The 14,579-nt window shown below is 37.8% G+C and overlaps 1 protein-coding gene across 3 annotated transcripts in view; it reads left to right on the top strand.

Moving 5' to 3' along the window:
* brat (tripartite motif-containing protein brain tumor) overlaps nt 1-13,635 on the top strand; it is a 60,561-nt gene extending 46,926 nt beyond the window's left edge. For all 3 annotated transcript variants that reach the window (XM_074143193.1, XM_074143192.1, XM_074143191.1), the window contains 9 exons: nt 2,331-2,640; nt 4,497-4,862; nt 5,689-5,907; nt 8,785-8,951; nt 9,672-9,765; nt 10,381-10,578; nt 10,657-10,832; nt 10,958-11,158; nt 11,326-13,635. In XM_074143193.1, coding sequence (XP_073999294.1) covers nt 2,353-2,640; nt 4,497-4,862; nt 5,689-5,907; nt 8,785-8,951; nt 9,672-9,765; nt 10,381-10,578; nt 10,657-10,832; nt 10,958-11,158; nt 11,326-12,283 — 2,667 coding nt within the window. In that variant the 5' untranslated portion in view covers nt 2,331-2,352 and the 3' untranslated portion in view covers nt 12,284-13,635. The remainder of the gene's footprint in view (nt 1-2,330; nt 2,641-4,496; nt 4,863-5,688; nt 5,908-8,784; nt 8,952-9,671; nt 9,766-10,380; nt 10,579-10,656; nt 10,833-10,957; nt 11,159-11,325) is intronic.
* Nucleotides 13,636-14,579: the final 944 nt, after the last annotated feature.

The following is a 14,579-nucleotide window of genomic DNA, read 5'->3' as shown; positions in this document are numbered from 1 at the left end:
CCTCCTAAACGGATATTTCTTATCATCGAAAATCTGCACGAATACAATACCTACTTACGAAGAATAAAAAAAAATTAAATACTTGAATGTGTATTTGAGTCTTAGGAAATAGATTTAGATTTGAGATTGGAAGCAAAGTTAGGAGCATACTTTTATTGAACTGTACATTGTAAAAACAATTAGAAGTATTTAGACTTTAGACTGCGATTAAATCTAATATTAATTGGCTCATGTAGCTCGAATGAGCGATGTAAAAAATGCCAAAAGGAAAACTGTGAACTCTCAATTTTTATATACTAACCGTCCAAAAGGATGGTATGGCTGCAATGATGCGATTGAATGTAACTAAATATTACTAAACATAAAATTTGAAATAATTGGTATTTACAGTTTTTTGAACTGATCTGATACTGATCATATACAGACCTTAAGACCAATTTCAAAAAGCCACTTTACACTCATTTCACCGATTAATGTACTACTGGTTTCAGCGTGAATTGTATTTATATTTCATATTTAAATGCTTTCTGGAACTTATTGAACAAATGAACCAATCTTTATGCTTGATCGTGTTGTTTAACTAGCAAGATTTGGTCGGATTAATTGTGTAATGTAGGAGATTATTGCTAATTTTGATAAATAACAGGCTTTTAATAAATCTTGTCTTGTGCTATCATTTTAACTATTTTAAACGCATAATTTATCTGTTAAATAAAGCATAACATTCATTGGTTTAAGTTTTATTTTGGTTTATGTACATTGTTTTTAAATCCAAATTGCTGAATTTATTGGGGTTAAGAGAATTAATTTAAGAGCGAATTTTAACACCAGATTTGTTTTTAAAATATTAGTTTAAAATTGTGGCGTTTGAAAAACAAGATTATTAGAACTAGATGCGCAGTCGTTGTGTAGAGATAAGTAACATTCACTGTGATAAGAGAGCATTGTGCGGAAGTTATAAACTTATTTAAAAAAAAAAAATGAAATTAACCCACAAAATGCATCAAACTCTCTTGTGCGATTCTTCCTTATACAATTTAGCACTTGTAGAATGCACTGAGTGAGTTGCATAAGAACAATGTATCCAGAAAAACTAAAAAATCGGATGTAAACACTTTTTTAAGACTGTTACTATTCTCAAGGTTTTAATTCGCAATTTTTTTTTTATTTTTAAACTTCAAAACGTTTGAGCTATATATTTATTTCTTACCAATTTTATGCAGTTTTTAAATACATGCTTCACAATAAAAAAATTATTGAAAAGCTTACCCTAGTCTCTCCGAACTACTCTATCTTTCTTACAAAGAGAATTAAAAAGTCAACTTTCTTGTGTGTCTTGTCTCTGTTAGTCAAATGATCTTTCAAAATCGTTTTATTAACGATGGTAAATAACAGTTTTTGATTTATCGCTGGCGTACGAGGGCAAGGTTTACGATCTCCAAAGCTTTCGTTCGTTTTCGTTATTTAATTTATTTATTTATTTCATCACAATACCCTCAGTCAAGGTTAAACCGGACGCTTCTCCTGATTACATGGTTTTTTCCATTTTGGGAGTTAATAGTAAGCATTCCTAAGGGTTACGAGTTTCATTCATAAAACAGTCGCATGATTGTTAATATTAGAGGCCTCCATTTTCTTTTTACGGATTCTAGTTATGTCGATATCGTGGCGCCATGGTTGCCGAGTGGTCAGAGACGAGATCCGCAACGCTGAAATTTATTGTTGGTTAGTGAGTTCGATTCTCGGATTTTATTTAATGTTTAATGCAGTAAAGTATGTATGCTAGCTAGTTGCCTCCGTCCACGACACCAGTTGGTAGTTGGACGTAAAGCCTGCCTGAAAAAATAGGCATTACTTTACTTTTTTTTAAATGACGAGATCATATTTCTTAATCATTCCTTCTCTAGGTTCCTTGAAAGTGGAGCTAGCATGTAGGGATTTCACTATCAGCAGCCTGTGCTCCTCCCATATGACAGATGGTGGACGTTGATGTAGAGCTTCTATTTTACTTCTTTTTTTTTTGTGATATTGGTTTTAAGGGAGGTTGTGTGAGAGAGGGCAGAACTAGCTTAAACAGAAAAATGTTAGTTCAATTAAGTGGCGTGTCCTTAAGGACATTTGCTGCTAATACCGATCTAAGAACAATTAAACGATTACCGTTTAAAACAAACAAACGAAATACAGATATTACTCCTGCTCTTTGTAACCCTTTCTTTTGTAGGTTTGGTGTAAACTTAGCTTTATTAGAAAATTTACCTACTAGAAATAGTATAGTGATAGTGAGAGAGAAAGTCTTGTAAGAGGTTACATCAAAATTGTTTTGCTCGCAGGAATTGTGATGGACGAGTGAAGATGGACTCTCGCTCTACCTCGCTGGACTCACTAAATGCAACTTCATGTCCGAATATCGAGCCAGATTTCTCAACCAGCTCTTCATACACTACAACTAGATCTGGCAGCTCACCACTGACTGTATCACCAAGCACCTCGGTCGTTTCTAGCGGCTCCAGTCTAGGCAGTAGCTCGGCGAATAGGTGCGGGCTCTGTCATGAGACATATCTACACCCGCCAAGAGTACTTCCATGCTTGCACACATATTGCCAGTCGTGTTTAGATTCCTATCAGGACAGCCCGAATAAGGTAAGTAATCTGGAATTATGTCTAGGCTTGGCAATCTGAGTCTTGGGACCTTCTTAATATTATTCATTATCCCTTCACCTGAAGATGTAAAATCAGGTGCCTGCGTAGGTGAGGCTTGTTTACTATTAGTATCGAGACAGGTGCCCTAAGGCGAAGAACCTTTTTTAATCTATCTCTGAATTCCGAAAGCGGATCCTAATATGGGTCAAGGCCTTTGACCACCCCAGACTTCTGAGATGGACTCATATGAAACATGCTAGCAACCATCTCTCCAAATTAAGATCTCTAAAGGCTGCTGATGGAGGAGCATTTCTTAGATTAGCAACGCCTGCGGATGAGTGAGAGATCTGCTAGTATTAAAGCAGTGTTAAAGGCTCCTAGTGCCCAAAGACCGTCCAAGAAGACCCTTACATCAGTCCAAAATTAGGCAACAGGCTTACCAGATTATGAACTTACATTAATAACCAGTCCTTACTTACTTCGTGACACCACCACAAATTGAAAAGAGATGAAAGCCCGCAGATAGTAATAATTTCGCGTAATGATACAGAAAGTTGCAATAACGCCATATCCATTGCGGCCTAAAAAAAATCTATTGTTCGTAGAATTTAACCGTCAGTTTAAATGTATACGATGTGTATTTATTATGTTTTATGTAATGATGATCACATCAGTTATTTGGCTGAAACCCCTTCAGGGACGCCAAGTTCCCTGAAAAAGTGGCTTAGTCTGTTTGGTTACTACTTTGTAGATACTGCGTATTATTTATGCTATTTAAATAACAAATAGGTCACCCCTTTAACATACAGCGAATGCTTACAACAGCTTAAGAAAAGATATACGAGCGTCGCAGGGTCTACTGTCCTTAAATGCAACAGTTTTTGAAGATAGCTGTAGAAGTGATCGATGCACTAGCATTAGAAAGCGTTCAGATAAATTAGGCTTAGCCCAAACAAATCGCTACCTGCGAGCAACTCGGTAGTCTTTCTAGAAGCATTTCGCATAAACTCATCCAGCAAGCCGCTCGCGTGCTAGAGGTCTGAAAATCTGAAAGATAAAGGTTTCGTTATTATTATTTGCAACAATAGTGCGTTAATTTTGACAATCAGAACAAGAAAAAAAAAAGCCAAAGGTTTAGATCAGGAGAACTTTCTGTACCCTGTCCATAAAGAAAAGATTCAAGAAAAATTGATGTTTGCGTAGTGGTGAAACTATAAAAGAGGGCGAAACTAATTTTGAGCTGGATTATTAATGGTTGTATGGTTACAGTGAGCTCACCTTTACTTAGCTAGAACGCGTACACTTCGTTATGACTAAAATATGTTTCTTTCTTTAGTTCAAGATAAAATTTTCAGCGAGATAACGTCACAATTCTCTAAAAGACATACTCAGTAACGAATGATTTGAATTTTAAACTTCTCCTTACTCAACCTATAGCCCTGAACTCAAAACTCCTGATTCGCTGCATGGTCTCTCTGTTCATATGGAAAAAGTTAAACAAATAAGGAGCAAGTAATTACAGGATGGCTGGTGACATGGAATTGTTAGATCCAGATAACTTCAAATTATAAACAATGGAAGGATCGCCTCGCAAAGACTTTTCTTACACAATTAACTTCTGCAGATGTTAAACATGGCTTCTGCAGATGGTGTAACATGGCCCATTTTTGAGAATTTTACGTTTTATTAATTGTGCAAGTTAATGGATGGACCTATGGCGCCTCTGTTACACAATTTCTCCAGAAATATTACTAAACTTGCGAGATAGAGGCTCTATCCATATAATCGGTAGATATCCGCTCTTCACATGCATAATCTTCCTATAACCTAGTTAATGTGTGAATCGTGTGTTTCAGGTAGGGTGCCCTGAATGCCAGGCGGATTGCCTACTATTGCCAAAGTCATACAGTGATCTGTTACCAGATATAACGGTAAATTGTTTATTAGACAGTGATTTAAATAGCACTTGTGATATTCGAATAACTGGTGCAACAAGTTGTGCAACAACTACTGCAAGTGTAGCATCAGGCGCGCCCAGTCCAACTACAGCAACCGCGACTACAGTATCCTCTTCACCGCTGGTGCACTGCACATCTTGCAAGAGTAAGACTTCCTCAGCGGTAGCAACCTGCTTGGATTGTGATCACTCTTTGTGTCCAAACTGTGTGATGGCTCATCAGTACATGCACTGCTTCGAGGGACACCGCGTCGTCAACTTGCAAGTAAGTACAGTTAACCTTCTTCCAGTACTGCCGATCATACTGTAACACTTTAAAACAGAAGATTAAACTCATCCAATGTCTAAAAAGACATTAAAACACTGTCTATTACCCTCATCATTGAAGCGATCGCCTGTTTTAAGGTTTTTTCGCCCCATAAAATTTGGATAATTTCTTGCTACGCAAATTAGAGTGGATGCTAAATAGAAAAACCTGGCTTATATCAATAGAAATAAGTGTTTGCCTGTTTAAGGTGACGGCCACATTCCGCTACCACATGAGAAAGTCCAGGCTGTAGTTCTGTCAATGGTTAGGATAAACAAATTGGTGAATTAATTCTGTAATGAAGTATTGATCTGATTTAGGTAATGTGGCCACGTCTCGCCCATAAGACAATCGAGGCGTAGTTCTATTAATAGTAGATAGAACAGACACATTGGCTAAAACCCACAGCAATGAAGTTTTTGCTTGTTTAAGGTGACTTGGCCACATATCGCTACATATTTGGAAATGCCCACTCTACAGTTCTATTATTGTTAGATAGAACAAACACGTTGGCTTATACATTCAGCAATGAAGTGTTTTGTCTGATTAAGGTGATTTGGCCACATACCGCCAAAGATGTGAGGTCGTTTGAGTTCCTTGTACGCTTGACTTGATTCAGTCAACTGCATGTTCATGTAATGAGCTTAATACTTACCCATACTTACAATTTTTAAGCTTTACTAACATGCTGGGAGGGAGATGCGGCTACCTAGATTTTAATGTGTACAGTATTTATGTAAAAGCCTAGGTGCAGTTATGTGCAGTCTGAATGTTATGTTTGCAGTCGATGAATAGTGGCGCACAGACTGGTCAAAGTTTGGCCTCTCAGGAACCAGCCATCAACAAAGAAGAATCAACTAAATCGGACAAGATGATTTTCTGCCCAAGGCATAAGTTGGAGACTTTAAAGTACTTCTGCAGGCCGTGTAGTGTGCCGATCTGCAAGGAATGCACTTTGGTGGACCATCCTCCTCCTTTGCACGACACCGACCATCTTAGTGAGGTACACTCTTTATTTCACATATTTACTTCTAAATAGATGCAAATAAATAAATAAATGCAAATACATGTACTTCTCGTATTTGCGTTGATGCAAAAATTTCGATAACAAATATAAAAAATTTAGTAATAATCTTGTGGGACGATTTGGAAATTCGTTATAACCCTTTGGGCCGCTTATAAAATTGTGTGTACATCCATTAGATTGAACCCACTACAAACACTTTTTGCGGTGAAAATTCAAAATAGATTTCATTATTATAGTTGTTTTTATAATTATTCATACATATGAACATAGTTAATATAATAATGGCAATCATGAAATGGTCAAATAATATTTAATTAGTGGAATATTTGTGTCTCAACACAAAGTCGATCTTACTGCACGTATTTGCACAACGTAAATGATGATGCAGGTTTTCATCCGTTCAGTTCTTGCTTAATTTATGTTTGGTAAATTTAATTTTCGAATGGTCGATTCACAGGTGAAAGTTGATCCAAAAGCGCTCACAACGTGGCCGATTTCTCAAATTAAAAAATATTTCTTTTGTGACATGGTGTTATGAAAATCTATTTTGATTTTGCAAAAATGTGTTTTAGTTTCTTTATTACATTGCCAGTCAATCGGTTCAATTATGAGATAATAAACAAATTTTGTAAAATTAAGGTGAATATAGCGGACCATAAAATTATTTAAGGCGGTTCACAGGCGGCCTTATATTACCTTCAAAAATTATGCTAAAAAGCTGCAACTGTACATAATTGTTGAGGAAAATGAGTAATATAAATGTACGTATTTGCGAAAGATTACACCAGTTGGACAAGAAATAAATACAGCTCGAAATATGGAGGAAATGTAAAGCCCCCAAAATTTATCGCCTTATATCTCCTTTATAAATACAGCTAGAAAGCTGCAATCGTGCACAATTATAGAGGAAAATGAGTCTTTAAATTTACATAGTTTCAGAAAGTTTATAGTGTGACTTTATGTTTATCAAATTCCATTTTTAAAAAAAACAAATCGTAGGTGTAAGTAAGGTGATCCAAATGCATTCACTTCTTTTTGTACCAGATTTATCAAATTATAAATTTTTTTCTTTTGTGACATAGGTGTTATAAAAATTTATTTTTGATTCTGATGATTCAAAATTGTGTTTTATTCCATTATTATGTTGTAATTCAATCAGTTCCACTTGGAGATAATAAACAACTTTTTTTAAATTTGGATGAATCTCGCGGGCCACAAAGTTATTCATGGCGGGTCATATGTGGCCCGCGGTCCGTGGGTTCGTCACCCCAGGATCTAGTGCATACTTTCATCACACAATTGTGACTTTCTCTTTATGACATAATTGTATCTAACTTCTTGCAGACAGGGAATCACCTTTACTTTTAATAATACACGGATAAAGATAACTGTAATGACGTTCACACACACACACACACACACACGCAAAGCATTTTCGAAGACGTACTTCCTCCAAGTAACCTATAGATATATGTTACAAAATGTATATACGAGGGTCGTTTGAAAAGTCCGTGCAAAAATAAAAACTACTTAATTTTTTGGGGTAAACCTTTTTTATTTTTCAACATAGTCTCCTTTTAGGCTTATACACTTCGTCCAACGCTGCTCTAGTTTGTTGATCCCTTCCGAATAATAGGATTTGTCCAAGTCTGAAGCCATTCGTTTCTGCAATCACCTCCTCGTTTGAATAAAATCTTTTTCCCGCCAGCCATTTCTTCATATTGGGGAACAAATAGTAGTCCGAGGGAGCCAAGTCTGGAGAACAGGGGGGATGTGAAAAGAGTTGGAACCCTATTTTCATTAATTTTGCGACCACAACTGCTGAGGTGTGAACTGGTGCGTTGTCGTGATGGAAAAGGACTTTTTTGTGGGCCAATCGTGGGCGTTTTTCTTGCAGCTCGGTTTTCAAACGGTCCAATAACGATGAATAATATGCACCTGTAATAGTTTTACCCTTTTCCAGATAGTCGATGAGGATTATTCCTTGCGAATCCCAAAAGACAGTCGCCATAATCTTTCCGGCCGAAGGAACGGTCTTCGCCTTTTTTGGCGCAGATTCCCCCTTGGTAACCCATTGTTTAGATTGTTCTTTGGTCTCAGGAGTGTAGTGATGTATCCATGTTTCATCCACAGTGACGAAACGACGCTTAAAGTCCTGCGGATTTTTCTGTAACAGCTGCAAACCGTCCTTGCAACACTTCACACGATTTCGTTTTTCGTCAAGCGTGAGCAATCGCGGCACCCATCTTGCGGATAGCTTTGTCATATCCAAATGTTGATGCAAAATATTATGTACCCGTTCATTCGAGATGCCCACAGCACTAGCAATCTCACGCACCTTCACTCTTCTGTCATCCATCACCATATCATGGATTTTAGCAATGATTTCTGGAGTAGTAACCTCAACAGGGCGTCCAGAACGTTCAGCGTCACTTGTGCCCATATGGCCACTCCGAAAATTTTGAAACCACTTATAAACTGTTCTAATCGAAGGTGCAGAGTCACCATAATGTTTATCAAGCTTCTCTTTAGTCTCCTGAGGCGTTTTGCCTTTCATAAAGTAGTGTTTAATCAACACACGAAATTCTTTTTCGTCCATTTTTTGAAAATCACTCGACTTCCTCGATTCAAACGAATGCCAAACACAAAGAAATAGACCGATCTGGCTGAAACTTGGTGTGTGTTCTTCCAAGAGATGCTACTAACTAAACATAACCTCGATACGCGCCAGTGGTGCTATTTCTCTGACTTTGCACGAACTTTTCAAACGACCCTCGTATAACTGTATTTTTTGCTTCTTGTGATGCATAAATTCCAAATTGCAAAAATGTAGCTGTAAATTGATGTTTGAAGGTCGGCTCAAAACAATTAGAAGCGCTTAATCAAACCATACAGGAGAGCAAGTCCAAGGCCACCGACATCCGCAACATGATCAAGAATCTGGAGCATTCGTCTGGACGTCTGCAGGTGCAGTACCACAAGGCGCAGAACGAAATCAACGATACATTCCAATTTTACAGGTTTAAATCTCTTCATTCTTCCCTGTGATTTTTAACTTTTTTGCTGTTATTATTTTAAAATGTGTTTTCTGTCTACGGCAAGACGATAAAAAGCGCCCACTGATGGCTACATCTCAAGTCTTATGTTTCCTTTTTCATCGAAATTAACATTTAATCATCGGCTAATGTGGTCTTTTCTCATCATTTGAGGCTTATTTAGTCTTTGAGCATTGTCACTATTTCACAGAGTACATGATGGAATTACTCTACTCCTTTTCGATGCAGATGTGCACGTGCCCCGTTCATAAGCCGGAAACAATTCATTGTTGCTTTGGGATGGTAAGTGTTTGGGGATAACCTATTTTTTATATTAGCACTACGCATTTACGCGCAAACTCAGAAGCTACGGCCATCCAGTTAGCAGTTGTAAGTTAACGAAACATTAGCACAGCTGTGAGGACCATGTTATGTAGGCGATCTGTCTCTTAATTAACAGTAATATCGCAAAGCGTCGAAACCCAATACAAGACCATATTCCTCCTCCTTGTATTCTTTCGGAAGTCAAGTCCCTCGCCTCCTTATGTGCGGAATGACGGGATGGTAGAACTTGTATGCAACCACATCTACCAGCATGCTATAGCGTGACGAAGCTGTTTGCATATCAAATATCCATAAATGCACATTGAAAATATATACAGTTTTGTGTGAACTATTTTTATATATTTTGTGTACTGTTGGCAGGTCAATGCTTGAAGAACGCAAGCAGGAGCTACTGAAGGAGTTGGAGAGTGTGTTCTCGGCCAAGCAGATGTCGCTCACAGTCTTTGGACAGAAGGTAAACTTGGTTTTTAATTTCTCGGACGGCTATAAAAATCATTCTTAAGCGTACTTGTAAAGTGTCTTATGTGTATACCAGTAAGGAAATTCCCGTGAGTAAAAGTCGGTCCATCACGGGACGGTGAGTGTAAAAAGCTGCTAGGAAGAGAAAATCTAAGAGCTAACAGCTGGGTTCGAACCCGCCATTTTTTGTTTTATTGTCCCTTATTAGATATTCATGATATTTTTTTTATCTAAATATTTACGTGATCTAGTTTTGAACTATGATTTTTGAACATTATTATATATCACATTTATTCCTATTTTTATATGCTCTTGACAGAGACATTGTGTTTGGATTGAACCTGTATAAAAATTTGTTAGCGGAAGTAAACATTAAAAAAGCGTCCGCATGTAAGCGAAGGTGAAAAAGACCTAAGAACTTAATTGAATTAACTACAACGCTGGAGACAACTCAAAAGCAATGTAATCCCTCTTCCTGGTGACATTACCTACCTACATTAAAATATCTACAGTCGGAAATGGAGCGATAAGGAGCACTTTAGGTTCAATCCTGCGCTTTTGGGCATTAATAAATTAAACATAATTCTGTATTTTTGTTTCAATTTTTTAGGCTCAAGATACCGTGGATAAAATTTATCAAGCTTGTGAGTTTTACGAGCGATTATCAAAACATGCTTCGCTGGTGGAGTGTCTGATGTTTAAGAAGTTAATTGATTCCAAACTTCACGGTTTGAATTCCTTTAATTTTGAACCAACTTTACAAAATGCTCATGATTTGGAGTTTGTGTCGAATTATCAGGCGATACAGGTACAAGATTTGTTTGTGTCAATTGTATTATTGATCGCAGCTTGCAGTTACTTCATTTATTTGCAACTACTTTCGTAGGTTGGTGTTCGTAACACGTTTGGTTACGTGCGCTCCAGCGGTGAGGTGAACATTGGACCGACCAAGCAACAGCCGCCCATCGCACGGCCTGTCAACGGTTTTCACCTGAACGGCAACCGCTCCAACTCTCCGCCTTCTGTCATCGCGTCCAACAATCTACACAACACTCTCACCAGGTAAACCTTTAATAACTTTGTACTCTAATCGTGCGTGTACTTTCAGATCTGCCTTACCATGCTACACCTTAATTGGTAGCTTAGAATGATTTGTAAACTAATACTGTCCAAATTTGTGATTGCAGCATGACAAGCGCCGGTGTGGGAAACGTGCCTGTTAATTCGGCCACCACTACAACTACGAATGATCGCAATTTTACAAATGGCCTGAATTCTCAATTTGAGAACAACATTATTTCAAAGAGATTCTCGACAGCCAACTCACTGGGGCCATTCTCGACAACCGTATCCGATATTAACGTGAATGGAAACTCCTACGACAAGTGGTAAGTAGGTTCCTGAGAGAGTCCAATTTACGTTCCCATATTTTATTCTTGTACTTCTGATGAAAATAAATAAATAAGATTGCTCTGAGTAGAAGCATGTTCAGTTTGCTGGTTCTCTGGAATAGCTCTAGAGGAGTGACTTAGCACGTGATGACTTTGTGTTGCAGGTCGAATGGCGGCGATCTCTTCCCCACCAGCGACTACCAGTTGCTTTCGTCACATGACTCTATGATGGACATCAGTACCAAACTGTTATCTACCACAATATTCCCCCCTAAGTCGCAGATCAAACGACAAAAGATGATCTATCATTGTAAATTTGGCGAATTTGGCGTGCTAGAAGGGCAGTTCACCGAGCCGAGCGGTGTGGCAGTGAACGCACAGAACGACATCATTGTGGCCGACACAAACAACCATCGCATTCAAATCTTTGATAAAGAAGGCCGTTTTAAATTTCAATTTGGTGAATGTGGAAAACGGGACGGCCAGCTTTTGTATCCCAATCGAGTGGCTGTGGTGAAGACTTCAGGCGACATAATAGTCACAGAACGTTCGCCTACACATCAGATACAAATCTATAATCAGTATGGTCAATTCGTTAGGAAGTTCGGTGCAAACATATTACAGCACCCACGCGGTGTGACTGTGGATAGTAAAGGCCGTATTATAGTTATTGAATGTAAAGTAATGCGGGTAATCATATTCGACCAATCTGGCAATGTTTTACAGAAATTTGGCTGTTCCAAGCATTTAGAATTTCCAAATGGTGTTGTGGTGAACGACAAGCAGGAGATCTTCATCAGCGACAATCGGGCGCATTGCGTCAAGGTGTTCAACTACGAAGGCATCTTTCTTAGGCAGATTGGCTCGGAAGGAGTGACAAACTATCCAATCGGCGTGGGCATCAACTCGGCCGGCGAGATCCTCATCGCAGACAACCACAACAACTTCAACCTCACCATATTCACACAAGATGGACAGTTAGTCTCGGCTCTGGAGAGTAAGGTTAAGCATGCTCAGTGTTTCGACGTAGCGCTCATGGACGACGGCTCGGTCGTTCTGGCCAGTAAAGACTACAGACTATATATTTACAGATATGTACAGATTCCACCAATTGGACTTTAAGCAAAAATTATTAATTGTTGACTCTTTTAAAGTTACAAAATCTGTTAACAGTATTCCACTTATTTCTAGGGCTAAGTTAAGGAAGGGGGGAATCTAGTAGGACGTGAAATTTGGTGAAATTTCTGTGAAATTGTTAAAGGCACTTTTCATACAAAGGTGAAGTACTTATAGCTACTGAAAGGGAGGTACGCATCAAATGATTGCTGGCACAGGCGAGACAATATGTGGATAAGTATCAAGACTTTGGCACAAAATGAGCTTAGCCACTTACTGCAGAATGTTATGCTTCTTAAAAGATTTTAATATAGCATTCCATTCTTCACCACAGTCTTCCTCGAAAATGCTGTAGCTATTTCAGACGTGGCCTTCCTTTTAGGCCAGAATATCCCATAAGTATCTAGACAGTTCTACTAGAACTTGACATTTCTGTTTTAATGCCGCTACCTAGTCCTAAGCAGTTCTATTTTGCTCTAATTTCTGTCTATACCAGATTATATTCTACCATAGAGCTAAGATATTTTGTAAGTACTTTTGCATTTTCTGTTTTTTGCACAGTTCGTCTTATTTTCAGCGTGATGCACTTAACTCAAATTTACTCAGTGGTAGGCCTTATTGGAATAACGGATAAACTATTTTATGTTTCATTTGCGAGTGTACGTGCAAATAACCTCTTACCTTAGTCTTCCTTCTAGGCTGGGATGTCTGTTTAGTAGGTACATCCTAAACTTTCTGTTCTAACACCGCTACTTAGTCCTGCGCCTTTAACGCCGATCTACTTATTGCCTTACTTTGATGTACTTTACTATCTTATTTTGAGCAATATGTTTTCTTTTAACATCAGTTGTTTTTTCTGGCAAAAGACAAAAATAAGACATTCTCTTATCATCTGCCCGCATTTATTTATTTTACCAGGTCTGGGTTAAGCCAACTGCAAGCTGAGTCTGGGTGAAATCAAAATTCAAATTTTCTCTTATTCTACACGTTTGACGAAGATTATTATGTATTGGTTGGTTAAAGTAGGTCCGGAGGTAAACTGCAATGCCGTGAGCAACCAACGGAAAATAAGCCACCTCAAAGTTCTCTGTAAGCTCTGTATCTCTGTTTTCCCCTCAAATCTTTCACTTTGGGAAATTGTTTTATTCATGTACTAAATATTTGTTATTTAATAAGTTGGAATAATGCCCAAATTGACGATTAAAACAATACGATTATAAAAAAAAGTCCCTACAGTATCTAGATCTGCTTAATTTTTTTTTTTTTATTCTTATTTTGCTTTATGCTACGGCAACCCACAACTCTCATTCTATAAATTTCTTCCACTCTTCACAAACCATCATTATCTTTCTTATCTATGTAGAAATGTCTTAAAAGCAACATTTAATGCGTGATCATCCTTTCAGTCATTGGCTACTTAACTAGAATAGCATTTAAGAGGAAATTCTTACTTTTCAGAGATTCTCGTAACTTATATTGAAGTTGTCAGATTTTTTCTTCACCATCCTAAGTTCCTTAATGGCTGATTAGCCCACTTTTGAGCCTAAATTTATTGAAGGCCTAAAACTTCGTTTGTTGCAGAAATATATATTTTATAAATCTTTACAAGAAATATGTGCACAGAAATTTCACCTTATTCCATTGTATCTAGTGTTTTCTTTAAATAACCTCCATGTTTTTAGGGGGGATGCACTTATTTTTTCTTTATATTTTAGGTATTCCGGTAATGTGAGTTATGTTGGGACCAAGATGGCGGCCAGCCCTCCCGTACTTCCGCCCTTTTTGCTACCTCTACCTTCTCTGTTTCATAATGCTTTCAATTTTAGAAGTATTTGCTTTACTTCTTGACACGCTCTTTTGTTTGACAGTTAATTTGTGGCTTACGTCGAATGTTTAATTTAAGAGTTAAATTGGGAGGAGGGGCACTTAGCTCCTTTTAGTATTGAGTGGTTCACTTCTATGTCCTAATCAGCTGGCCTAATGGCAAGTATTACTTGAGTATAACAGATTTTTTTGAGTGTCTGGCAGTAGCTCTGTTTAACGGTAGAATTTGCAAAAAGGATTATTACGCACTGAAATGAAATATTTTCTTCTTTAAGGTGAACATTTCAGCATGTTAGTAGCTTTTGGATGCAAAAAGCTTGTCTTCTTACAGCCGGGCAGTATGTTAATAAACTGACCGAAAATTCATAATGATCGCAATTCAAGGTGCTGTTTTAGGGTGGTAATTGGATAGATTTCCTTGCTACCTTGAGATCCCATCAAAACTCACAATTACTCTTTAAAAAAATCCACTTTCGGA

This window comes from Rhodnius prolixus, unplaced genomic scaffold, assembly GCF_049639745.1.
Source record: "Rhodnius prolixus isolate KJV_2025 unplaced genomic scaffold, Rpr scaffold_12, whole genome shotgun sequence".
NCBI classification, from domain to species: Eukaryota; Metazoa; Arthropoda; class Insecta; order Hemiptera; family Reduviidae; genus Rhodnius; species Rhodnius prolixus.
Note: the sequence above shows the minus strand (reverse complement) of the source record. Positions and strands in the feature narration are given on the sequence as shown.